The sequence below is a fragment of the Protopterus annectens genome, chromosome 8.part0 (genome assembly GCF_019279795.1).
Source record: "Protopterus annectens isolate FY-2018-M chromosome 8.part0, PAN1.0, whole genome shotgun sequence".
In the NCBI taxonomy this organism is placed as follows: domain Eukaryota; kingdom Metazoa; phylum Chordata; order Ceratodontiformes; family Protopteridae; genus Protopterus; species Protopterus annectens.
In genome coordinates this window covers 694,529,277-694,555,826 of record NC_056741.1, presented here as the reverse complement: position 1 = coordinate 694,555,826, position 26,550 = coordinate 694,529,277, and the positions used below count along the sequence as shown (strand labels likewise).

Genomic DNA, 26,550 nt, shown 5'->3' with positions numbered 1-26,550 from the left:
CATTCATAATAATGTACCTGCCAAACAGGGCATTTAACAGGCACAACAGCTTGGGGAAAGGAGGGTTCAGTACACTTACTAAGATTGTCATAAGCTTAAACAAGCACATGGCATTTTAAACAGCAGTTAAAAAGAGACCATGGGGCTGCAGTCATAACAGTGGACACCAGCTATTGGAATGGAAGCTCCCTTGGCCAGGTAACAGGACCATAACACTAATGCCTACCTTCTTCTTCCATCTGTTTTAATTCTTAACTAAATACACATGTAGGCACTTGCAAAAGTGCATCTCTTTTCACTTGTGGGGTTGGAAGTGAACAGGGCATGATGAAGGGATTCTTCATGGCTCAGATGCAAATTTGTGGAACATGGGATCTTTTGGCACTAAATAAGATGGATTTAAAATTGAGTACAAAGAGGTTCCCTTAAATAATTTCGGTTGCTTAACAGTGGCAAGATGAAAAGGTCAAGAGCCCTATATTTTTCTTTCAAAAACAATATAAAGAACAGAAACTTAAAATTGATCAAATCTGATCTAATTCATATAGTGTACAAGCTTTAAAGAAGTGTGAATGCATGTCACTGTTCTTAAGCCTTCAAAACACTAGCAACACAATAGATTATGCAAAAGAGGACAGGTATGCCAGGTGTTGTCAGTTTTTATTAATGTTGTTTACCTAAACTGCTGCATGAGTGTGCAAAACTGGCAAACTTTACCACATCTGCATACATTTAATGCCTCTACCGATTTTCATAAGTGGCAGCATGAACAATTGTGTAAAAGAAAGATAACCCAGGTCGATTATGCTACATTGCTAGACAGACAGCCATCTTAGAATTAAGTGTTTCAGTGACTGCACAGCATGAAACATACTACCACACTTTATAAAATGGATAATTATTAAAAGCAGAATCACATAAATGATTATCTGGAATCCAGATTCCAAGTAGAAATTTTTGGCAAGGATTACGCTAACCATTTTCAAAGAAAAACTAACTTTGATATGTGCACATACGTGATGATAACTTTAATTCAGTACCCGAGAAATAATGTTATACCAGCAATGAGGACAATTGGGGTAATTTACTGACTGTTTAAGCAAAGAGGCTAAAGAAAAGCCGTAATGGGTGTGGTTATAAATCAGTAAAGTTATTAAAAACTCTACTTCTCTATCATTAGCCACAGTAAACCTTTTTCTGAGGTGCAAAGCATAGTGTTCGTTAGGAAAAATATTTTTTCGCAAAAATAAGAACAGTGAAAAGGTTTACTATCTTGTTACTTATAGCCCCGGTAGGAGTAATATACAGTCTTATATTGTTTTTGCACAAGTTTTAACATAGATTTTTTTACTTGTTCATGACAAGATAAACATCAATGAAGACATCCTGCCTAACATTTTACCCCTCACAATTCAGTTGACTGCAGCCTCAGCTCTTTAAAAGGTTTGACAAACCATGCAGTTTAGGAGCAGTTTTTCAGTTAGGCCACAAAAGACCAAGAGGGCACATGTGGAGCAATAAAGTATAAAAATAAAAGAATGTCAGGTGATTATTTAAAGCTTAAGGGGGAGATGTACTAATGAGTGACATTAGCAGGATGTCACACATAAAACACCTTTTCCCCACTCTCAAGTCCCCAGCTGCCTCAGTGCTACATTGAAACGCAACCTATGTGCAGACTAGATATAAAAATCCAGTTTTGTCCAGATAACATGTCTTCATTTACACAGCAAATAAACAGGATTCAGTCTAATGACAACATTTAGTTACAGTATTAACAAGAAATGTAAACAGAAAACGAAAGGTCACCAGTTTGGTAGTTACATATCTACTGATTTTTAGAATTTCTCATGTGAGGTTTTTCCTTACTGTGGGCATCTTCTGCATTAAGATACTCTCTGTATCCTTATCCTACATGACATTCACCATCTTTTGGATTTTAAATACTTAAATAAAGATCCTTAACTTAAATGCAATGTGATTGTCATTTTACTGTTAAAAGGAAATTTTGAATAAAAAACAAAACAAAAAAAAAACAGAAGACTATCATACAGTGTGTAAAAATGTAGGGGCTGCATTTCTTTCTGTGTTTACAAAAAGTCTGGTGACCCCAGTGGGTTGAGAAATGGTTGTAGTATGACAAAGACATGATCATATAGGTACATCCAAGTTACATTCAAAGGGCTTGGCTAGTTCTTTTGCCACTGATATAGAGTGGCCACATGGAAGTAATACTGTCTTGACTAAATGCTCACTGGCACACAATATCTCCTACACATAGTACATGCAGAAGGAAAAGATGCCTGTTAAACATACTGAGGGGAGAAAAACAGTAAATCTTCTATCCACTTTAAGTTAAAGACCTAATAAAGCCTACTTTTTTCAAATGTAGCCAGTGCTGACATCTGTGAGACATCTGAAATTTGCCAGCTCTGGTACTATTATTTGGCAGAACAGCTTTGTTTGAGCACCAAAAAGGCTTAGTGGAGGAATACTACTGTACAAAATAACCAGTTAAAATTAGCACCGGAATTCAGCTATCTTGCTTTTCGTATGAATTTTTGCTAAGTTTGGCCAAAGGCTGTGAATGTATGGCACAATTTGACAGCATTTCAGACTCCCTGTTTAGTTTCCTGTGCAAAGACAGACCTTTGTCTTTCTCAGTATAGTTAGTGTTCATATACTCTGCTACATAAATTTCTTAAATTATGGCTCTTGTATTTACATTTTTTACTGTACATTTAGTTCATACATTATAGCTTTTCTTGTGAAAAGGATGCCGGCATCCTAAAACAAGGAAACAAAATACTGAGATGTAAAGTTCTACAGAAGGGCACCAACACACTTTTGCCTTTGCCTGCAAGGCAGCTTTGAATGACCAGCCCATCTCCTTCAGTGCAATGATCACAAGGGCACGCCATTCCCTTAGTATTCAGTGTTCTGCAAGGGCACGCCATTCCCTTAGTATTCAGTGTTCTGCAAGGGCACGCCATTCCCTTAGTATTCAGTGTTCTGCAAGGGCACGCCATTCCCTTAGTATTCAGTGTTCTGCAAGGGCACGCCATTCCCTTAGTATTCAGTGTTCTGCAGACACCCGCTGCTTCAATTCTGTGATTGATGAAGCATTCCTCGTTGCCACAGCAACAGGCTAGAAAGTGCAAACAATTGTAGAAGTTCTTTGGTCACAGTTCTGAAGGTATTGTTTGGCTTTTTCTTATCCAGTTCCACTTTGGTTACCAGGTCTCAGGGTCTGGTGGCTTCTTTTTTCTCAGTTTTGCTTTGATTGGTTTGGTGAATGCTGACTGTCTCAAAGCTTCTGAATTGTTGCTACATAGTGCACTTGTTGCATAGATGGCTTTCTAGCCCTGCAGGTGTCTTAGCATTTCACGTGATGGCTGTCTTATCTCCACTGTGCCACCAGAATTAAAGGTATTATCAAACAGGGACTCCTTGTAATATCACTGTTAGAAGGGACAGTAAGATTATAGTGACAGACAGAGATGAAAATGATGATGCTGAACCTCCGACACTTTTTAAGGTATCAGGTTGTCCGTCAGATGGATAGTCTATAAAAAAAAATACAAAATAGAAACAGAAAATTATTAATATTGTATCTTTTTCCTTATATTTACATGCACAGAAAGCAGACAGAAGATTTTAAAGCCTGTTAAGAAGCATAAGCAGTCTAGGCAAAATTCTTAGCAAAAACACAACAGCTACATTGAAAGTTGGGTCAGGATTTTTCTTTATTATTTAGTCAACCTCATTAACCCAGACACTGGGGATGCACAAGCCAGTGCATTTCTTTGTGCTGGTCCCAAGCCCGGATAAATGGGGAGGGTTGCGTCAGGAAGAGCATTCGGCGTAACATTTTGCCAAATCATACATGCAGACAAAAGTACACATATACATACCGGATCGGTCGAGGCCCGGGTTAACAATGACCGCCACCAGTACTGTTGGCCAACAGGGTGCTGGCAGAAATTGGGCTACTGTTGGCCGAAGGAGGAGAAGACACGGAAGGCATGGCCAAAGGCATGTAAAGGCTAGGACTGTGAAAGTGAGAGTCAGAACTTTGAATGTTGGCAGTATGACTGGTATAGGGAGAGAGCTAGCTGATATGATGGACTGAAGGAAGGTTGGTATATTGTGTGTGCAAGAGACCAGATGGAAGGGGAGCAAGGCTAGGTGTATCGGAGGTGGGTTCAAACTGTTTTATCATGGTGTGGATGGGAGGAGAAATGGCGTAGGCATTATCCTGAAGGAACAGTATGCCAAGAGTGTTTTGGAGGTGAAAAGAGTGTCAGATAGAGTGATGTTTATGAAGCTGGAAATTGATGGTGTAATGATGAATGTTGTTAGTGCATATGCTCCACAAGTTGGGTGTGCGATGGATGAGAAAGAAAAATTTTGGAGTCAGTTGGATGAAGTGGTGATGACTACCCAAGGGTGAGAGACTAGTGATTGGAGCAGATTTCAAAGGGCATGTTGGTGAAGGGAACAGAGGGGATGAGGAAGTGATGGGTAGGTATGGTGTTAAGCAAAGGAATGCAGAAGGTCAGATGGTAGTGGATTTTGCGAAAAAGATGGACATGGCTGTGTCGAATACGTATTTTAACAAGAGGGAGGAGCATAGGGTGACATACAAGAGTGGAGGAAGATGCACACAGGTGGATTATATCTTATGTAGGAGGGCCAGTTTGAAGGAGAGTGGAGACTGTAAAGTGGCGACCGGGGAAAATGTAGTTAGGCAGCATAGGATGGTGGTTTGTAGGATGACATTGGTGATCAAGAAGAGGAGGATGAGTGTGAGGGCAGCACCAAGGATCAAATGGTGGAAATTGAAAAATGGTAATTGTGAGGTGATATTCAGGGAAGAGTTAAGACAGGCACTGGGTGGCAGTCAAGGGTTACCGAATAGCTGGGTAACTACTGCAGAGCTAGTAAGAGAGAAGGCTAGAAAGGTGCTTGGTGTGACATCTGGAAAGAGAAAGGAGGACAAGGAGACCTGGTGGTGGAATGAAGAAGTACAGGAGAGTTTACAGAGAAAGAGGTTGGCGAAGAAGTGGGATTGTCAGAGAGATGAAGAAAGTAAACAGGAGTATAAGGAGATGAGGTGCATGGCAAAGAGAGAGGTGACAAAGGCTAAGGATAAGGCATATGAAGAGTTGTATGAAAGGTTGGACACTAAGGAGGGAGAAAGGGACCTGTACCAATTGGCTAGACAGAGGGACCAAGCTAGTAAAGATGTGCAGCAGGTGATAAAGGATAATGAGGGAAACGTACTCACAAGCGAGGAGAGTTTGTTGAGCAGATGGAAAGAGTACTTTGAGGGGCTGATGAATGAAGAGGATGAGAGGGAGAGAAGGTTGGATGATGTGCGGATAGTGACTCATGAAGAGCAGTGGATTAGCAAGGAGGAGGTAAGGATAGCTATGAAGAGGATGAAGAACGGAAAGGCTGTTGGTCCAGATGACATACCTGTGGAAGCTTGGAGGTGGTTTAGGCGAAATGGCAGTGGAGTTTTTAACTAGATTGTTTAATGAAATCTTGGAAAGTGACAGGATGCCTGAGGAATGGAGAAAAAGTGTTTTGGTACCTATTTTTAAGAATAAGGGTGATGTGCAGAGCTGTAGTAACTACAGAGGGATTAAACTGATAAGTCACAGCATGAAGTTATGGGAAAGAGTAGTGGAAGCTAGGTTAAGAAGGGAGGTGAGGATTAGTGATCAGCAGTATGGTTTCATGCCAGGAAAGAGCACTACAGATGCGATGTTTGCGAGAGTGTTGATGCAGAAGTACATTGAAGGTCAGAAGGAGTTGCATTGTGTCTTTGTGGATTTAGAGAAAGCATATGACAGGAGTGCCTAGAGAGGAGTTGTGGTATTGTACGAGGAAGTCGGGAGTGTCAGAGAAGTATGTAAGAGTGGTACAGGATATGTACAAGTGTAGTGTGACAGCGGTGAGGTCTGCGGTGGGAGTGACGGATGCGTTTAAGGTGGAGATGTGATTACATCAAGGTTCAGCTCTGAGCCCTTTCTTATTTGTAATGGTGATGGACAGGTTGACAGACAAGATCAGACAGGAGTCCCCGTGGACTATGATGTTTGCAGATGACATTGTGATCTGTTGTGAGAGTAGGGAACAGGTGGAGGAGTCCCTGGAGAGGTGGAGATATGCTATAGAGAGAAGAGGAATGAAGGTCAGCAGGACTAAGACAGAATATATGTGTGTGAATGAGAGAGAGGTTGACAGACAAGATCAGACAGGAGTCCCCGTGGACTATGATGTTTGCAGATGACATTGTGATCTGTTGTGAGAGTAGGGAACAGGTGGAGGAGTCCCTGGAGAGGTGGAGATATGCTATAGAGAGAAGAGGAATGAAGGTCAGCAGGACTAAGACAGAATATATGTGTGTGAATGAGAGAGAGGATAGAGGAATGGTGAGGATGCAGGGAGTAAAGGTGGCAAAGGTGGATGAGTTTAAATACTTGGAATCAACAGTTCAGAGTAACGGTGAGTGTGGAAGAGAGGTGAAGAAGAGAGTACAGGCAGGATGGAGTGGGTGGAGAAGAGTGTCAGGAGTGATTTGTGACAGACGAGTACCAGTAAGAATAAAAGGGAAGGTCTACAAGAGGGTAGTTAGACCAGCTATGTTATATGGGTTGGAGACAGTGGCATTGACAAAAAGGCAGGAGTCAGAGCTTGATGTGGTGGAGTTGAAGATGTTAAGATTTGCACTGGGTGTGACGAGAGAGGATGGACAGGATTAGGAATAAGTATATTAGAGGGTCAGCCCATGTTGGAAGGTTTGGAGACAAAGCCAGAGAGGCAAGATTGCATTGGTTTGGATGTGCTGAGGAGGGATGCTGAGTATAATGGGAAAAAGCTGCTAAGGATGAAGCTGCCGGGTAACAGGAAAAGAGGAAGGCCTAAGATAAGATTTATGGATGTGGTGAGAGAGGACATGCAGGTGGTTGGTGTGACAGAGCAAGATGCAGAGGACAGGAATAAATGGAAACATTTGATCTGCTGTGGCGACCCCTGACTGGAGCAGTCGAAGGAAGAAGAAGATTTACTCAACCTCATTCTTTAATCATCATTTCTCAGCTATGACAATTTGGAAAATGGTATAAAGAAGATACAACATTTTACTTAAGTTCCATGTTAGAGGTTTGCCCCCACTTCCCATTATTCAGTGAACTTTACCCTGCTCTTCACAAGAGCTTGTTCTCCAACATGTCATAAGAGATTTAGAAGGGGCAGCAGATAAGCTTTGCATATAGTGATGACAGAAGGTTTATAGTGATGACAGAAGGTTTTATTACAGCAGTGAGTGAGACAATCCGTTATGCATGAAGGGACAGTCTATCAAATCCACTGGACCTATCACATCTGAAATGCTAATGATATACGACTTACATTAAATAGAGATACAAGACATGATTAAAAGGGACATCCCACACTTGTAGCAAATTTAGAATTTTAATGGTTATTTCTCAAACTAAGAAAATGTGCCCTTCCACCAAACTGCACTTTGGTGGACACAGTCCTTAAATGTAAAGCATATTATCTGTATCGTGGAGCAGCACCAGATAACCCTCACCAAACCTTCTTGAAAGCAGTTATCTTGCAAGGCCTTTCTGGATACATCCAGCCAACATCGTAGATCACAGCTTGCCATCCTCAATTTGCCTCTATATATATATATATATATATATATATATATATATATATATATATATATATATATATATATATATATTTACATACATACATACATACATAAAAACAACTGTGCCTAAACTTGATTGCCATTCTATGTGGAAAATTCCTCCTGACCCACAATTTTGCAAGCAGCTTGATTTTAGCAAGGCATTTAGGTTACTTATGCATGATGCATTAGGGTCTCACCTGCAATGACATTTAAACCTAAGGTCTCTTGTCAGAAATTACTGACTAGCAATGCTCTTCTGGTCTTGGAAAAATGTGTTGTCCATTTACTTCCTGCATAATCACTCATGTTTGTGTCCTAACTATAATTGCTATTGGCACTAATATAATTTAAATTTGATCTTACCTGATTGTAGCCTTGGCCTTGAAGTAAGCACATTTGTATGGGGTCCACGACCTAGAAGACAAAAACAAAACAGTTTAAGTAAAGCCTCTCCTTTCCTACTCTGTTTAAAGCTTCAAAAAGAATTTAAAATCTCAGTGAGAAGAACATTAAAACTGCTGTCTGCCTTTTTACAAACCCCTTTACCAAGTCCTTCCTGTCCTTATGCAGTCGACCCAAATATAAAGATATTCAAAGTTTTACTGTGACAATCTCCTTACAGGTCTCAAGTGAAGTGAAGTTTAACTATTTAGATAAATTATGCATATGGCTCATTTGCGACTGTCTATATACTAAAATTAAAGGTAATGTTGTAGAACAGTACCTTCCAGGGTGCATGGTAGCAAGTCCAGCTAAACCACCACCCAACACCTTGTGACGTGTTCGAATTACAAATTAATATTCACAGCCACATGAATAATCATCTTGCATTCAGTACTTTAGCTCGAGGGGACACTGCAATTACCTAATGCTAAAGAAACTGCACTACAACTCCCAAGTAATTTTTTTTTACGTTTTTGCAGGTGGAGCAAGCCCTCCCCAGTGCCCCCCCAAACCCCCCTGCAAATTAAATATGCCATCTCTTGGATCACACTACACTGAGGAAAAGGGCAATGTATGCATGATGTCACTTTCAAAATCTGCATGGCAGTAAATCATGCATCATTTGCATACATCACAACCATTTGGAATGTCAATCACACAAGGCACGCCCACTTCTGCACCAACAGACTGGGTAGGTACTGTTCTACAACAATGCCAAACTAAGATTGTAAAATGTTTTATAGAAAGATTCAAGTTTAACATGCTGTATAGTGTACACAACATAGTGATTACTCATTAAACTATATGCATGTATACCTTGCTGTTATATTGTATACTTTTATGGCTAATCCATGCTATCTGTGAAAATGTTTACAGTGTGAAGCACTTTCCCTGGGCCAGCCATTGCAAAGTTGCTTTTGGCCAGTTGGACATTCCCTGCAATCAAAGGCAAAGAAATAACACGTAAAAATAAATTTGTCAAGCTAAATTCACCAAACACATGGCAGCTGCTTGTCATCATAGCCATTTCTTTATAAAAGAATGCTGGTACTACAGAGTCCTAGCTTTCATAACACAGACAGAGTAGTCATATATATGTTACAAAGGTCTCCAGTAGCATCCATAACAAGCAGCTGCATTCTACGGCTGCGGAAGCGGTCTAACGTGAGGTGAAGACTAAAGAGACCCCTCCCCATGTAAAAAAAGCCAGGCACTACTGCATACTTACAAAGGCTCCTAAATACTGGTTAAACACATTTTCTGTCTCTGGTATACTGGCATGCTGTCACAGAACAGCTGAATGCATTATTTACACAGAGACCTTGATGAAGTCATTGAAAACTTGCATGAAACAGTATTTCCCATGGTTCATTCAAGAACTAGATGTATAGTGGCACTGTGATAAGTGATTCAATATGTACTTATTAGCAATTCTGCACATTAACTGGAAAATACTGTGAAATGTAGAGCGCTTGGCCTAAAAGGTCTATCAGCTGCCCATTCATTGTGCACATGGTTGTGAATGGCATGCTAAGTGGGGGCCGGTTCGATGAGAATGGGTGGGGTGGAGGTTAGGAACACTGAGGTAAATACCACTATATGGAACAGTAAGCTTGTAATGACTGCAAGACAAAGAGCAACAGATCATGGAGAAAATGGGAGCTGACTGAGCATAACTGCTAGACAAACAACTGGAAGTCACAAGTAAATAAAGAAACATAAAATAGACAATAGACAGACAGACAAACTTAGTTTCCAGCTGGGGAAGGCTTAGCAAAGTGAAACAACATTACAGTACATATGGGGGAAAGGGGGAGGGAGGTTGATATGTGCAGGGTATTGTCAGGAGCGGCCTTAGGTCAAGTGGTGACCTAGGCAAAAGGGCTCCACGGTGCTCCCTACCACACCATCTGGTGCCCCCATCCTGGTCTACCTACACCAAATACATACTGGAAAAGCACCCCTGTTACAGCGGCGCCCTAGGCGGCCGCCTAGTTGGCCTATGCCTAAGGCCGGCTATGGGTATTGTAGAAGTGTTTGACAAAGGAGAGAGGACTTCCTGAGTGGAAATAAGACTCTCACTGTACTACAGCAAAATACAGGCTGAGGCAGTCAAGCAAGTTTATCAGTGATAAGAAAAGAAAAAAAAAAGTTGGTATAAGATGAAATCAAAACTATCAAAAGTTAGCAAGCAGGCTGGCATGGTACAAACTTTGTGTTTACTAACAAGACCTTTGGCTTTAGGTGAAAGAATGTGCATTACTACCAAGAAATAAACTGCAGCTTATATTGAGAGACAAACCTAAATCAAATCTCAGAATTCCCATTTAAGTATAGTGTTGAACCCCAGTGCAGCCTTGAAAATTTTAATCGCCTGCACGTGTTTTGAACCATACTGCATGCTTGAAATGGCAATTGTAGTTCTGCTTTTATTTGCTCCATACTGTCCCTAAGGTACCTGGAAATGTATAGATGAAATGCAATGCACTATAAAAGAAACATTTTAAACACAAGTATAATGTGAAGGAGCAGCGGAATTGCCTGCTATATAGACCATGACAGAAACATATGTTTGTGTGTATTTATGTTGGGAGTAGATAGAATTACATTGTATATTCAGATAACAATTGCATCAATTGCATTTTTCTGCTGCAGTTAGCTTTGAACAACAAGAAAAAAATGATAAAAAACATGCTTGCTATGTTGTCCTGGTTGAACAAATTTTGATAAAGCAATTCATCAACAAGAATCATGTAATAACAATTATGCTCACCTGTCTTGCTTAGAACTGCTACTCTGAGTTTCAGGCACTTCTCTCCATGACGATGTATAGGTTTAGCTGTTGGAAGAACGGGGAAACAAAACATGACTGCAACACCGACTTTTAATCTTTCAGTACTTTGTATTACTGCTTCTCTATACATAGATCCATTTGTCTAGAATTAGGACTAGGCAATTTCTAAACTGCCATCTTACCAAGAACAGACTGGTGGTGTGTTTAGTAACACATGCCCACAATGGCTGCTATAAAGTATTGTGTTCTTAGATCCCACCCTGCCTCACTTGCTCACAACTAGAAAGGTAACTTTCTTATGTGACTGGGGACCGATAAACGCCCCTCTCATTCCCTTAACAGGCACTTAACATTTACTCTGCTTTAACTTTGACTCTGTGACTGTCTGACAGGCTAGGAGCAGTACTTGAACCTGCAACACTTTGCACTGAGATCATCAATCATCATCATCGTAAAAAGACTTGCATTTGCATGCGTGTCTTATTTGGAGAGGACATAAACCTATGATACATTAGTAATGTGGCTTTAAGATTTGGTAAGAATGTGAAATGTGAAACTACTATAAAAAACGCTTTATATGCAAACAGAATGTGCCATTTTCTACTGTAGAAATAAAAAGAATTAGAGAACAGTCTATAGGCAGAAAAAGATGCAAAGGCCTACCAGGTCTTCCATTTCTTATGCCTGTCCTAAGCCTTTCCACTGCTGCGTTCCCTGCCAAGTCTTTTAAATGCACAACTCCTTATCCTCTACCTTTCAGAAAATAGTGCTTCCAATTGTTATGCCTGAATTGCTTCCCATCCCAAAGTTAATAATTTTGTGATAATGTTTTCTTGCTTCACTTGAATTCATACTTACAGATATAGTAGTAACTGTGACCCTCCTTGAACTCTTTTCCCAAAGTGAAAGGTGTAAAGCGTTGGAACTTTTCAGAAAACTTCTCAGGACCATGTGGGGCAAATGGCTTGTTGCACTCCCAGCGAACTTGATCCTTGGAAATTGGCTTACAATTAATATACTCCTCATAATCCACCATGAAGAGGGTATAACGTTCAGGGTCTTGTATAGTTGAAGTCCCTTCCTCGTAGTGCGGGCAGATAATATCCAAATAGTCATTGAGCCTCACCTCAACAGTATAATCATCCGTGTGAAACCTAGCAATGAAGATGAGAGAGAAAACAGATTGGAAATTAACTAACTACATTTGTTATTATTGCCATGCTCCTGTTATTTGCAATTTCTGGTTAAATGCAACCCACATTATTATCATTAATCCTTTGTGTTCTACAGACCTTATACATAGTGTCAACATGGAAACACAAACTAGAAGAAAAAAATAAATAAATAATTTTGGTACTAGCATCAGCTTCCCCAGGGAAAATAAAGACAGCCCGGAAGATCTTTATTAGTCTTGTCCCAGTGTCTATACTCTTCACTGATTCTAATATATTTACCTTAAAGACAGCCTCATGTAAAACCTTTCATCTTAATGACCGCTTACTGATGGCACTGAATCTGAAGTTTATACCACAGAGATGTTTGCTGGAGTGTTAATTTTAGACACAGAAACTATAGATATACATTACACACACATTACATACACGGGTCTACTTTTACTTAACGAATTTCCACTTCACAGAATTGAATTGCTGACTCCATTTCAATAAAAACTCCAGTAAACCAAAACAAAAGGACTACTGAACAGCTTTCCCTGGGAAATGCACCCCTTGGCCACCAGGAAAAATAAATTAACAGATAGAAATAAAACCCACCCGAGTGGGGGGGGGGGCTTCACCCCCACCCCCCCACTAACTAAATATATCAACTCTGACATTGCACTACATTGGGGAAAAGGGCAGTGTTCACCCTTGTGGCCAAGTGGTTCGTTTCCCAGGGAAAGCTGTTCGGTAGTCCGTTGTTAAGTATATATATATATATATATATATATACACACACACACATACATACACTATACATACATATACACACAATTTATTTCTAGTCTAACACCACCAAGACGGATATTACAGTCCTTACTACACCCCTCCTTCTGGTTTGTTCTCATATTATTGTCCTGTTGTCACATCAGTATACACTCTCCTAGGGCTGCCAGCCAGCAAACACTGACTAGCATTAGAGCTTTTATCCATCATTTTTCATCACCCTTTCAGTAGGTGCTGCACAGACAGGCAGAAGCCCAAACCCCTGTCAGAACCCACCCCTCCTTGGAACCAGTAAAGGAAGCCCACCATCTGTGAATTAGGTACTCTGCTTTATGCATCGTCTCCACAATACACCCGACAACTACTGTCCCAGTTACAAAGCCCACTGTTAGTCACTGACAGATCCACATTCCCAGGATTCACTTCAGCTGGTTATGAGTAACATCGTAAAATGATTTTCATGTTGGCACCAGCCACAATATTCACCCACCAGTCAAGACATACAAGGGTGCCACACTATCTAGCCTCACCAGTACCAGCTAGCACTAGTAAGGATTAAAGGCGGAAGAGATTTAGACACGTCATGGTGATGGGACAGCCACCCTCTAGAAGCATGATGTTTGACTTTATTTTTAGTTATTGTGTATTTATGTGTTGTGTATACTGACAACCAATAACCAACATATAAATGAAGTAATGTGCATTATACTATTACTGTGACATCACACATAATGAATTTTATCCAGATAGGAGGTAAATGTTCTTGTAAATTCAGGACATGAACTACTGGCATGACAGACGTCATGTTGTAGGAACAGGACTGCATGATACCAGTCATGTCCTAGAAAGTTGTCCAACAAGGAAAGAACTGTCATATCCGAGAGGAAACTGCTGGGGTGACAAAGCATGCAGCACTTTCACCAGCTGAATGCAGAAAACTGTAAACAAAAAGTGCTGCAATACCTTTTTAGGGAGAACTGCACTCCGAAAAATTATGCTACTAAACAAGCTTGTTAAAACATTAAGGAGTTTCTGAACCACCTGTTATAGAACTGACTGAACATAGCAGATTACATGTTCTTTTTAAGGGACATATTTTAAACCATCATTGCTACACCAAATGTTATATTAAGCATGAAATACTGCTGCCCCATTATTACAACGTACAGCTGTACTGTGACGTAACAAGTGTCTACAGGTTGTTGTAATTACAGGCTTCTCCTGGACCCATGTTCTACTAACTAGAGATCTGCAAAGCTACTCCTGACTGCAGTGCAAGTAGAATAAGACACAAACTATCAGTAAGGAAAAAAAATGTCACTTCTAAACTGGAGGCAACTTTTAATTTGTACTTCAGCTTTGGAAAGGCTTTTGCTTTCCTTGCTGTGGACTGCAAACAGGTTTTATGAGGGTTTTTTTTGTAACTACAACAATAGCTGTCCTTCCATAACTTGCTGATTAAGATGCTGCCCTTTTATAGATCTTATATAAATCACCTCATGCATTGGTCATTAACCCCTGTTTAGCCAGACTGCCTGGCACCACTCCGTGTTGTTTCAGACATCAGACTAATGTAAAGAGTCTCTCCTTTCCACCCCCAACAAAATTAGTTAAAGGAAAAAAAAAAAAACCTCCACCTCTGTAAACCCGAAATGACCCACCCTTCTTAACAGCTGGATTAGATAAGGACTGCTCCAAGTGCTTGTACACTGGATTGAATACAAAACCCTTTTGTTGCTCAAAGTTTGATGGCAAATGTGATTAAAAGCATTGCATCTAACACAGCATACCTGTTCCTTCCAATTCTTGGCCCTGAACTGAGTGGCTAAGATCAACATTTACCATAGCAGAGGATTACATTTCTTCATGTTTTTTTGGTAGTTTTCACTGTGGGCATTTTGGTACAGGTTTACCTATATTTAATATCTATCTGTAAGTCACTCTTGTCTTGTATTCTTTTACCTTTTTATGGTAGCTTTCCTCCCCGAATTGCCTGTTAACACAGAGCCTTTGGACTATGAATACAAATGCATATGAAAACATGCAAGTACGTGCTTTCAGAGCTCCTGCACCTTCCCAAACACACACCAGACATTACTTAAATTACAACAATGCAAGATACAGTGCTGCACTTATTGTAGGCTCTCACGTGCACACATTCACAGGAGTGATTACCCCTTCCATCCACCCAACTTCTCACTAAAATGAATGTTAATATCAATACAACTCCTCCCGTTTTTGTGTGATATATACATAGTGACGGACCCTATGTTATGGTTATAAACTCAAGTATTATGTCTATTATTTCCACCAGATTTGTTGGCATGTATTTTATCTTGCACCCAATCAATCTTTTATTTTCTCACTGAAACTCTGCCGAGCAGAGGCTATCCTCCCACTCAGGACTATCCTGGTTAACTTAAGTAACTAACAAAATACACAAGTTCAACACCCCCTAAAAATTAAGTAACTAAAGGTTTTTTTTTTTTGCAGTTAAAAAGACTGTATTTTTTACTTGAGCTTTGTATGCCTCTCAACCGCTCTTACCCTTTTTTACGCATTTACTTTTGAGAATGTGGATGAGTGTTCAAGCAGTTGGAGAAATAAGTACAACTTTTTGCTAAAAGGCTATGAATGGACTTCTGTACTACATTAAATTAAAGCAGTAGTGTGGCATGTACAAAGTCCGAGGAAAATACTGCTGCAAAGGTTTAAAGGCTACTACACATACTTTGTCAGTGTTTGCCAACAAAATCAGAAAGGCAGACACATACTTAAAACTGGATTCTTTGAAGTGAACTTTCATTTTTGAGAAGGAAGGAATGGAAGAGGACTCAAAACATCAAGGGGATGGAGGGGGGGGGGGGCAAGCAAGTCAGGATGTGTTCCGTTTTGTGAATTTGTTTTAAACTGCTGTATTTTTGGTGTCTGCACACAGCGTGTCTTTAGTCAGCTGCATGTACAGGCACGCAGTGATAACACGTACTGAACTGTGATCACCTAATAATATTCTGTGAAGTTCTGAGTTTAGTTCTTTATGATTTTATTTTGCTATACAGTTGCAAAGCGTGAAAATCTATAAAGTGACTACTGAAAATAATGTATCTTCATATAGCAAGATAGCAGTCTTAATTCCAGGGTAAGTTATTTATGTACTGCAAGCATGTAGGCAAAAGCCACACGAATGTTAAACACAAACCGGTTCAGAAAATACTTTATCATAGGCATCACTGGAGAAAACAATCCCACTTAGAGCTTCATAAATGTAACAAGTCATAAAATCCAGTATGCCAGCTTTACTCTCCACCCCTATTGCGTGAGAGTGAAAAATGCTAGGATAAACCTGTTCATCAGGTTCACCCCTTTTAAATAAGGAAAAAAAAAACATGTTCTTCTGCATACTTGTAAGGTGTGCAGCTTTTTGTTTCTACACTGTATGATGCAGCTGTTAGACAAAGCTGCTGTGTAGGCTAGGATCTCATTTCTGTGACTGCTTACTCAGAGGAGCCTTCATATGCTGTTCCCAGTCCACTTTTGCGCTAATGTGATATGTGCTTTTTTCAGGAGTTTGGTTCCTTCAGTTTCTACCTTGTATTCTTGTTGGTTCCTTCAGTTTCTACCTTGTATTCTTGTCATACGCAGTGGACTCCCAAGAAATGCTTAATGCAAGGGATACAATGAACACCTTTATTATAATATTTATTTTTTTTCCCAGGAGAGTCCAATTTCTTTATTGTAACATAGATTCACAACCTAGTCTTTTCCAAAGTTTGACTGTGCTCTGTGATATATATGGTTTTGACAGGACTGTACATGGAGTAGTTATTAAAATAATTTACTTCCAAGACCTCACATCAATACTTACACGTTTATAATTTTGTTTTTGAACTACACTTTCAATGCCTTATCTTCACATCAAACAAATACATTTTGTTTCTCTCATTCACACTCACAGTAGTGCTTACTTTAGGGATATTTTTAACTACAGTACACATTTCTAGTGCTGTGTCCTGTAAGTCACATTCAGAAAGCTGATGCAATTTTAACACTTACAGTAAAAAAAAAAAAAAAAAATGTACTGAGAATGCTGAACATTCTCAGCTCTGTTGACATTAAAGGCTGATTTTCCAATGAACTGTTTTATTGTTATTTCACAACACTGTTCATGAAATAATACTTCAGTTGCAGTGTTTCTGTGCAAAGTGTCATGTTGCCATATGGTCCCAAAGTTTAATTATGAACCCAGACTTTACATAATGTGACACAGCAGTGAGGTTGCTGACAGAAAAGTTCACTGTGCCAGAAACCATGTTTAAAGGACTAGCACTTCATGCATGGACACAGCAGTGAAATGCTAATGAGGTATAAATGGGGAAACTTAGTACATAATGTGGGCTACATCAGTCTACTCTACCCACAATCGATACTTACAGTGAAAAACAGGGCTTCTACTTCAAAGTCAAATTTCTTTCTGTTGTTAGGGTTGCCGGCCCTCTCCCTTCAGCAGCTAGTAGTAGACACCATATCAAGTGATTCAGTTTTTTAATGTTGGATATTATTTTTTTGAATATCTAAGGGATATGTTATAGTAAGTGATCTGGTCAATAATTGCTTTGTATGCAAGTGAAAACCACTGGCCTCAAACCTTTGTCTGCAGGAAGAACTTAACTACAGCTCATTACCTTTTCTACTACACTGTACTGCCAGCTTTTCTACAAAGTAACTGAACCAGGGTGAAATTCTGGTGGTGTGAAGCTTTTCAAAATATTTCTCCCAGCTCCTTTTGGAGGCCAATGGGTCACTCCTATGTCAGGCAGGTCAGTATCACAGAAAGACCTTAGTGGCCTATTCTTTTAGACTCCACATTGGGCTTGGGGGATAAAAGGTCAAAAGTCAGACTGAACAGTTTCACATTTTATTGTTGTGGGGTCCTACTTATTATTATGATCACTATTCAATCACTGACACTGATGGGGGTTCACATATTTAAATTCTGTTAGCCCTCCCTTACTGCAGACTCAATTCAAAAAGATAAGCCTGCATTTTAAATACCATGCAATTCCATGACTGAACTCAGAAAGAAGTTGGATTTTTTTATAGAATCACTTTCAAAAAGTAATTAAAATGCAACTGCACATATGCATGCACAGGGAGGCATCAGCAAATATGTTAAGTGCTCTGCCAAAAAAAAGTAGCCACAATTCCTCTTTTGATCCTAATGAGCAGACGATTTCTTCCCATCTGAGGATTTTTTTTCTGTGTTACGTGAGTAATCAAGGGAAAACATTCTCCTCCCCCACCCAGGCTTTCTCCATGGCAGTAAAACCTGGGAGAGATGAATAGTGTTTTGACACAAGACATTCCTTTCTTCCTCTGTGTCTTACATTATTGAGGAGGTCATTCATTTCACTCTCAACCCCCAGCTGTCCACACCTCATATTAAGATTGTTTTTAACCTGGGAAACATACTTAACTAGCATACCCCATTGTTAACATCCAGTCTGTGTGAGTAGTAAAGGAACGAAACAGGGTGAACTTACAAAACTGAAAACAAACTAGCATACCCCATTGTTAACATCCAGTCGGTGTGAGTAGTAAAGGAACGAAACAGGGTGAACTTACAAAACTGAAAACAAAAGTAGCAAAGGGGAGTGTGAAGAAAACACACTTTTTTGCTCCAGGTGAGTAAAGGAACGAAGCAGGGAGGATTTACAAAACTGAAAACAAAAGTAGCAAAGGAGAGTGTGAAGAAAACGCACACACTTTTTTTGCTCCAGGTGAGTATTTATTAAAGAACAAAAAAGTACATGCCTGATGTACTTCCTAAAACACAGAACATAAATCAATTCCTAGTGTGAAGACACACAAACAAGCAATCTGCGAGTCACTGGTTTTAGCATTTACAGCAATGTGTTTCATCAAACATGATGTTGTAGTAGATCTTTTCTGCTTGACTAACTTCTGAAATATGTGCCCTGTTCAGAAGGGTAAACCTAGTTATCAAGCAAAACTTAAAAGGGGCTGATGCATTCTGAAGAAAACTGCTCCGGCGTTCTCACATCAAAGCAGCACATTATTATTTTATTCTTCAGGTTCTACATTGTTCTTGGCATTATCCACTTTTACATTTCATTCAAAGACATGTTTGCATTTCTAAAGCTGTAACCTGCTGTTCTACTCATTGTACTACATTTGGTCACAAATAATTCAGTAAACCAAGCTGCATGAAAGTGTAGCATTTTGAGAAAGACAGCGAAAGAATGAAGACTGAAATAGTCCTTACTTCAGTCAGTTTTTTTTTTTTTTTACAATTGGAATCTTAATTGCTTATACATTTAATACATTATTGTTTCCTAAGTGTGGTTCGGGGGTTGGGGCACATGCATTATTAACGGGCAGTCAGGGTTTCTAACAGTGGAACTTTTTTGTAAATTGTTTACTGAATCACTCATTTGACATAAAAAAAATTAATCTGAAATTTGACTTCAAAAGCCTGTGATATAAACAATGTTTTGTGACCTTTAATTTACAAACTTGAATGCTCAGTTAAATGTTTTTTTAAAGAAGAGGTATTTAAAAAATGTGTAACAGAAGAAGCTGGGATGTTTTGTAGTTAGTGTGCTAGGGCTTTCAGTAAGTATTCCAGAATTTACAGAAGTCTGGTGTGTTATGGATCCCACCCTGCATGCTCAAAGCACACTTGGAATATTCCTGAATTACTATGAGAGTGAAACAAAATACTTTATAATATATGCAAGAGTGCTGTAGGAACTTCCTGTGTCCTAACCCAAGCGTCTTATGTGCTTAACAGAGACTTTACTATGTGCAGCATATGCCTTCCACCTATCCCCATCACAAAAATCAAAATCATTCCTGTGAGAGCTGTAGGGAATTTAATCTGTAAAAAAACAGTTTCTGAATGTGGAGACTTTCTCCCCAGACCTCCTGCTGAAAAGGCAAGTATGACATTCATCCCAGTAAACAAATGCCAAGTAAAATAAAATAAATAAATCACCACTGAGATAAGAAGAATAAACACACCCACCAGAGCAAATGCTTCTCCGATTATCTTTAAAAAATATAACCTGAATCCAAAAGCGAAAAGCAGCGAGAGGCAACCAATGGACTTCCAATAATTCAGTCTTGTTATAGAAAATATATAATAAGTCTTTAATTACTTGCGCAAGGTAAGCGCTTTCACTAACCGCTTCTTCAGACTTTTCAATGACTTCAAAGTAACCTTTTTGTTTTGACTTTGGTGGCAGTGTTACAGGTCTGTAAATGTAAAGCTTATTGCAGAGTGCACACAGATAAGACTTGCTCCGAATGTCATGTTTCCCCTGCAGTTTCCTTTTTTATAATACTTGTGCAAAGATCAAAAAGGAAAGCGGTAATGAATTTTTAAACGTGGTGCTGGTCGCTCCTCTAAACTTTTACTATGGTTCCAGCAAAAGTTACAGAAATGCTTCTTAGAAGCAATCCATACTGTTTGAAGGCATGCTATGAAGTGAGAAGAGATTCCTCAGCTACAATTATCACACATAAAACCCAACACTGCATTCTTTGTAAGAAACCACCAGGGAATGGGACCTGTCTGGATGTCTTTTATGTGCAAAAAACTACTTTTTGACAACCTGCTTATCAGTAAAGCTGAACACTGGGTTAAAAACTACTTCTACTAAAAGACGTCTCTTTTTCACTTGTAAAAATCTTGTTACACAATGTAGCCACTTGGAGGAGCCAGGCTTACATAAAAAAAAATCACACTCCATTCAAAGGACACTTAGGTGTATCTGGCATATCATTTTGTAGCAAATTATATGGTTTATGTACTGCAGTCTGAACAATAAAGCAGCCCCCCCCCCCACCACCACATTTCACCCATCACAAAGGGAAGTTTTCTGTGAAAGCCATTTCTTGGGAAAGGAAAAAGCTTCAATGACAAGTGTTTCCTTCCTGGCCCCAAATCACAATAACTGGCATGAATTCCATCTCCGGATGGTAAGGAAATAAGAAGCTACACATGCTCCGTTTAAAGTAAATCAGTAACCCTACACAAGTAGTTTTCCTGGCACCTCCCTACTGACATAAATGATTCTATATAAATTAACCGTTGTATTACAGCATATTCTTATCACTTCTGTTGCACTTTACTGTTCTTGGGGAAAGTATTTATGATAAGGCAGTAAAGGTGCGTTTGTGTGTGGTGTATTGCATCTTGGCACGCACAGTGTAATAATGTTCATGTTAAGTCTTGTACCAAACTGCAGCTAAGATGTGTTTCTAGAGAGTTCAGACCAACTGGTCCAACGTCCAACATTAAATGTCCTCGTCACCACAGACTACAGTTAACTCCACTATCTTCCAGATTCTCAAATTTTACCCGATTAAGTGCAGCTGCAAACAGCCAAGCTTCTTTCAGGTTAGACAGCTGAATTTTTACCCACTGTTGCTGCTGCTTAAGTACTGCATTTTAATCCAAAGCAGTTTGTAGTAATGCACCAAATCCTTATTACAAGCTCTCTACACACATAGACACTGGGTAGAAGAAAGGCTTACAGCTTTCCAAGTACTGTCAGTATACTGTTAATGCAAGTAGTGGAGGTTTCTAAGGTTAGGAGAACCACTACATCTCAGAATGCTCATCTCTAATTAACCTTAAAATGCACTTATTTGTAAGAAATAAAGAACAAACAAGTCATAATGGCAATGTATGTTACAGCAAAGTGTCTTTAGGTGTACTTTGTTGTGCCTTATTCCTTTACTATTGTACTTTGGTTTTGTGACACTTACTGCATAGACCAATTTCTTTCCATTTTAAAAAGTTTATTATACTTTCAGATGTCAGAATGAAAACAAAATGTATTCTAAAGGTTATCAACTTAGAAAATGATCTGTTTCTTTACTTCATAACATTTATGAGAAGGAAACTACTCCTATAGCCTCAGAGCAGATAAGATAATACTCTGTACTGGTCATCTTCTCAAAATAGAACTAAAAATATATATTTATGTGCATGTCATAAAGTCTCAGATTTAACAGCTTCAATAGGATTAATTAGTTGTTGACAGGATTTTAAAACTTTCAAAACTTTAACCCACATAAAAGAAAACCTGTAAAATATGACCCCCCCCCATTTGTCACCCTTTTCTTTCTTGTCTTGTGAAGAAAGGAGTCCAGGCTACTAAATATGAGCCAGTGTGCTGTGTTTTCACAGGTCCCATCCCCTGTGGGTCACAGGCTCCACTCAGTCTGTGGCCCGCACAAAGTTTGTTGACACAAACAGTACAGCCCTTGTTCTCAGGAAAATTTCACAGGACTGATGAAAAAGGGATTTGTTTTCTTTTCACACTAGTAAAGCTGCTAACCTGCTGGGGGTATTTATCTCCCCTAAAAGTAAAGCGGTACCCCAGGCTTCCACCCCTCCCCCCAACATGTGCATATATCAGAAAGAATTGTCTCTTTTAACCAGTACAGTTTAACCTTGGACTGAAGCAAATTAATACTTACAAATCCAGCACTTCAGCCAAGGGTTTTCCATAGCAGATCAGAGTGAACAAACATGAAGAAGCCTCATAGCCTCACTCTCTGGTGACCTGCTGTTTGCAGTTTAGCTTTATAACCATCTTCAAAGGTTTTTAACTCCTTTGATGCCTTGGCTGCCGAAGCTATTCATACAAGGGGCATAATTTAATCAGGCAAAGTCTAAGCAATAGTCTAAGTAGCCTTCTACATTTGTATAGCAAAATGCAGTTTGCTTCGATCTGTTTCCTTTTCCTAACAAGTCAGATCATTGTACTTCAAGGCTTCTCAGAGTCAGCTTTTCTTGGCAGGAGACAAATTCCCCAGTAATAAATCAGCTACTTCTGTATCTGCCTTGCTTAAAAGGGATTTGAGCATAGCTAGTTTCTCAGCAAAGGTTGCAGCTGGCTGTTCATTCATAAAGCACAGTAAAATGAAGCAAAACCTATTCAAACCCTTCTTTAGGTGAAGAGAGAAAGTACTGCATCTACTTGTTCCTTCCCAGCACTATAACTGCAAAAATCTGGAGCCCCAGTTTGCAGGACATTCCATGCCTTGCACCTCAGCAGAATTAGTTTATAGTAAAAAGAGAAAAAGAATGAGCAGCCAAACGTACTGATGCATGCCATACAGACATTACTGTTTTTGCAATTTCCTGCTAGTGCTTAACTGGAAGAATCAGTGCACAAAGAAAGAGCTTGTTGTGCAACTCTGGTGAGTGGGGCATGTAACTAGCTTAAGCTCCGCACCTGCACTCTTGCAAACAATTACACCCAGATCTGTAATCCTCTTGTGGCATGACCGGGCTGATTCCTTCTGGCAGGTCTTCTTGATGGATTAGCCAACACTCACGAAGGGCTAAAACACCAAATCATGCAAGAGCAGTCTTTAAAATGCAAAAGAAAAAGATGCATTAGACTTTTCCCCCCTTCCAACCCCCAAAAACAGAAACCACATTAAAAAAAAAAAACATTTTGGGGAGCACAATCCTCATTTTTTTAAGACTACATGTACCTGCTGTGAAAGTGTGGTGGACAATAAATATGTCCTATTTTTGTCCTAATATGTCAGATGCTGCAAATAACTTAGTATACAACCAATAAAATATTTGAAGGTAACCTCCCTACCCCAAAGAGGGAGAACACCACTTTTAATGTCTAGTTATGTGTGAATAATGAAAACCATTAGGGCTCTTTTTATTCTTAGGACACTCAGAAGTCATTACTGTAGTAAGACTGTGTCCTGTGAGGTTTACAGAAAGAAAAAATATAATAATAATGAGAAACTAAGATCTTTACTCAAATGTGCACTTTTGCCACAACAGTCTTTTCCTTCTGGGAGACAAGGTGGTTATAAGCTATGTACCTGCTTCCAAAGTACACCTAAAGATGGCAAATGTTTACTTAGCAAGACGCACTACTCATTTTGAGTACAGAAATCATGCAAAAAAGCTAAGAACACTGCAGCCAGAAATAAGAACCAGATCAATTATGACTCACCTTGTGTTTGTACTGTTCCAAAACACTGTATGCCTGTCAGCAGAGACAATCCAAAGGCACATCCAAAAGACACACACAATAGCTAGATCCATGGTACAACAGAGCCTTGCACTTTAAGAACCAGAAACAGCAGTTGTAATAGCAATAATTGTATTAGGAGATCGTTTGCTGTAGCTGAATGAGTACTCAGAGTTTTGTTTTCCCTTGGAGACAGCAGTCCTGCTGTTTGTGTTGCCAGTTAAGTCCTCCCACTGCTCTCTCAGTTGTTTTCTACTTCAACTAGTTGATGTTACAGATTTTGTTGTGGTAAAGAACCACCCACTGTCACAGCCCCACCCACCAAAACACCTCCCCCATTGCATGATTTCTTCAGTCTTGTTTGTTAGCTTTTCAAAAGAATCGAGTTATAGCTGCCTGTCCTTACTCATCACTGCCTGGAGGCAGAGTGTGTACGTGTGTGTGTATACACACACACACACACACACACATATATATATATATATATATATATATATATATATATATATATATATATATATATATATATATATATATATACATACAAGACATCATTGGTACTAGTTTTTTTTTTTTTTTTGGAAGAGTATTGTGTTTAATAAGATCAGGCTGTTTATATTGTGCACTGTCATCTGCGGACTGAGGCTGGCAAACCAAGGAGTGATTTGCAGTCTGTCCTATATTTAGTTCACCTGTAATATTTACTACCTGTTGATACTACTGATTGTCGTCATAAAAGAGTCCCCTCAAGCATTTCGCCCTGATTTAAAAAGCTACAGTTTTAACAAACCTCTCTTAGCCCTTACCTAATTTATTTTTTTATTTAAGTGATGGTATAATTCAGACAAGTTATGTACTCTGATTTATTTGAAGCACTTGCAAGCACAAGCCTGCATGTTATTTCTTGTCATGCTTCATTGTGACCATTTTCATGTATTTAAAGAACGACGCAGTTTAATGTAGATTTTTCTCTGGGATATAACAGGTGTTTATTATATTGCAACAGTTTGTTTATTCTCATTGAATTGATGCTGTTTGTCTGCTTATATTTAGATGATTTAAGGCTCCATCTCTAGATAATGCCTCTCTTTGCTTTCAGTATTCCTGTCATTATTTCTGCATTAAATCTGACAAGTCTCTTCATCTGTTATATTTATTTCTTTTGTGAAATATTGGGGGGGGGGGGGATATAATGTGCAGCATAATGCTAAACAGAGCACATAATTCAAGGACAATTCAAGGACAGCTCATTTATTTAGATAGTCTTTCACAGATATGGAAGTTTTAAAATGTCATCTTTTTTAAAGGTATCTAAAAATTAAGGCAATTTTGCTTTATTGCCTATGTCCTTCTAAGGAAGGAAATAAAAATAGCACACTTGTTACATAGTGCTGCTCATCATATTTTTAATCCGGAGAAGAAGTCTGTAATTTTCTCATTCCTTAGTACTTAGATAATACCATGCTTATCTAGTCAAAATATAAAAAGAGAGAGAGAATACATTTTAACAGTAAATTAGCGACATGAACTGAGCTGTTAACCGGGAAGTAAACAAATGTAACATTTTAAGAGTGAAAACTGCTGTAAAACTATTGATCCTGAGGGGGCGCCAGAGACAATTCCATCTTCCATGCAGGGACTCCTTGATGAAGCTCACTCTCAAAGCAATGTATTCTGTTAACTAAACATGCCATACCAGGAAATTCCACAGTTGGAATTGTTCTGACAGCTAAGCTATGCCCCTGGTCAGATGGTCTCACTGTCATCACTGGTGATTTCAAAAATCAGCAAACAGGATTGCTGTATAGTTTATATAGAGGTAGTTAATGGTAGCTTGAAATGCCAGTGACATAAGTATACTTTCAGACCAACACTGGGAAAAAAAGCATGAATCCAGCAGATGTGTATGTTCACACACACACACACACACACACACACACACACACACACACACACACACACACACACACACACACACACACACTCTGTCTTTGTAAAAATGAAATGATTCCAAAGTCTGCTATTAGAGGTTCTACTAGAGATTCCGAAGTGGATACACAGAACCTTGGTAGATGAATGATAGGAATTCTCACTGCACTCAGATAAGTTAAATAAATGTTTTTCCTGACATTAGGGAAAAGAACACACAAGAAACTAATCTGGCATCATTGCAGTTCTGAAGAACTAGAAATTCCCTGTGTACTCTTAACAAACCACGAATAATTGAATTCTTTTTAAAAGGCTGCATGCATTATGATTTTAGGGGGACAGCAGAAGGATATGAACTGTAACCTTTGGGAGGAGAAAGCAGCTAGATAAAAATGCATTCCTCATCCAGCCTAGCAGATTCAAGCCACTCCCACCTCACCCCTGTGTTGAAGCCTGGATGTCTTCCTGCTGTGACCTTGGCAGTCAAGGATTGGGAATGAATCAGTGTCACCAGAGGATTGCCAGCAGATGAAGTAATTGAGTGTGTTAAACACCCCCTGACAATGACAAGGGTTTGACAAGCAGCTGAACTACTGGTACTGTGAAGTGTTAGCAGACGTCTTATAGTGGTCATGGCTGAGAGTTCGCACACTGGACCTTACATTATTGAAAGCTTTTCTTCTT

The 26,550-nt window shown here is 39.2% G+C and overlaps 1 protein-coding gene across 1 annotated transcript; it reads right to left on the bottom strand.

The window, feature by feature from the left end:
• Positions 1–330: 330 nt before the first annotated feature.
• Positions 331–24,187, bottom strand: EFNA1 (ephrin A1). The gene is made up of 5 exons (XM_044080141.1): positions 23,920–24,187; positions 11,814–12,109; positions 10,935–11,000; positions 8,081–8,131; positions 331–3,566 (listed from the first exon to the last, which is right to left on the bottom strand). The coding sequence occupies exons 1-5, from the start codon at positions 24,009–24,011 to the stop codon at positions 3,436–3,438; spliced, it is 636 nt and encodes a 211-aa protein (XP_043936076.1). The 5' UTR covers positions 24,012–24,187; the 3' UTR covers positions 331–3,435.
• Positions 24,188–26,550: the final 2,363 nt, after the last annotated feature.

Coding starts and splice junctions, on each gene's coding strand:
- EFNA1 (XM_044080141.1), bottom strand. CDS start 24,011: ATGGATCTAGCTATTGTGTGTGTCTTTTGGATGTGCCTTTGGATTGTC. Junction 12,110..23,919: donor TGGAACAGTACAAACACAAG/GTGAGTCATAAT, acceptor CTTCATTGCTAG/GTTTCACACGGATGATTATA. Junction 8,132..10,934: donor AGCAGTTCTAAGCAAGACAG/GTGAGCATAATT, acceptor TTTGTCTTCTAG/GTCGTGGACCCCATACAAAT.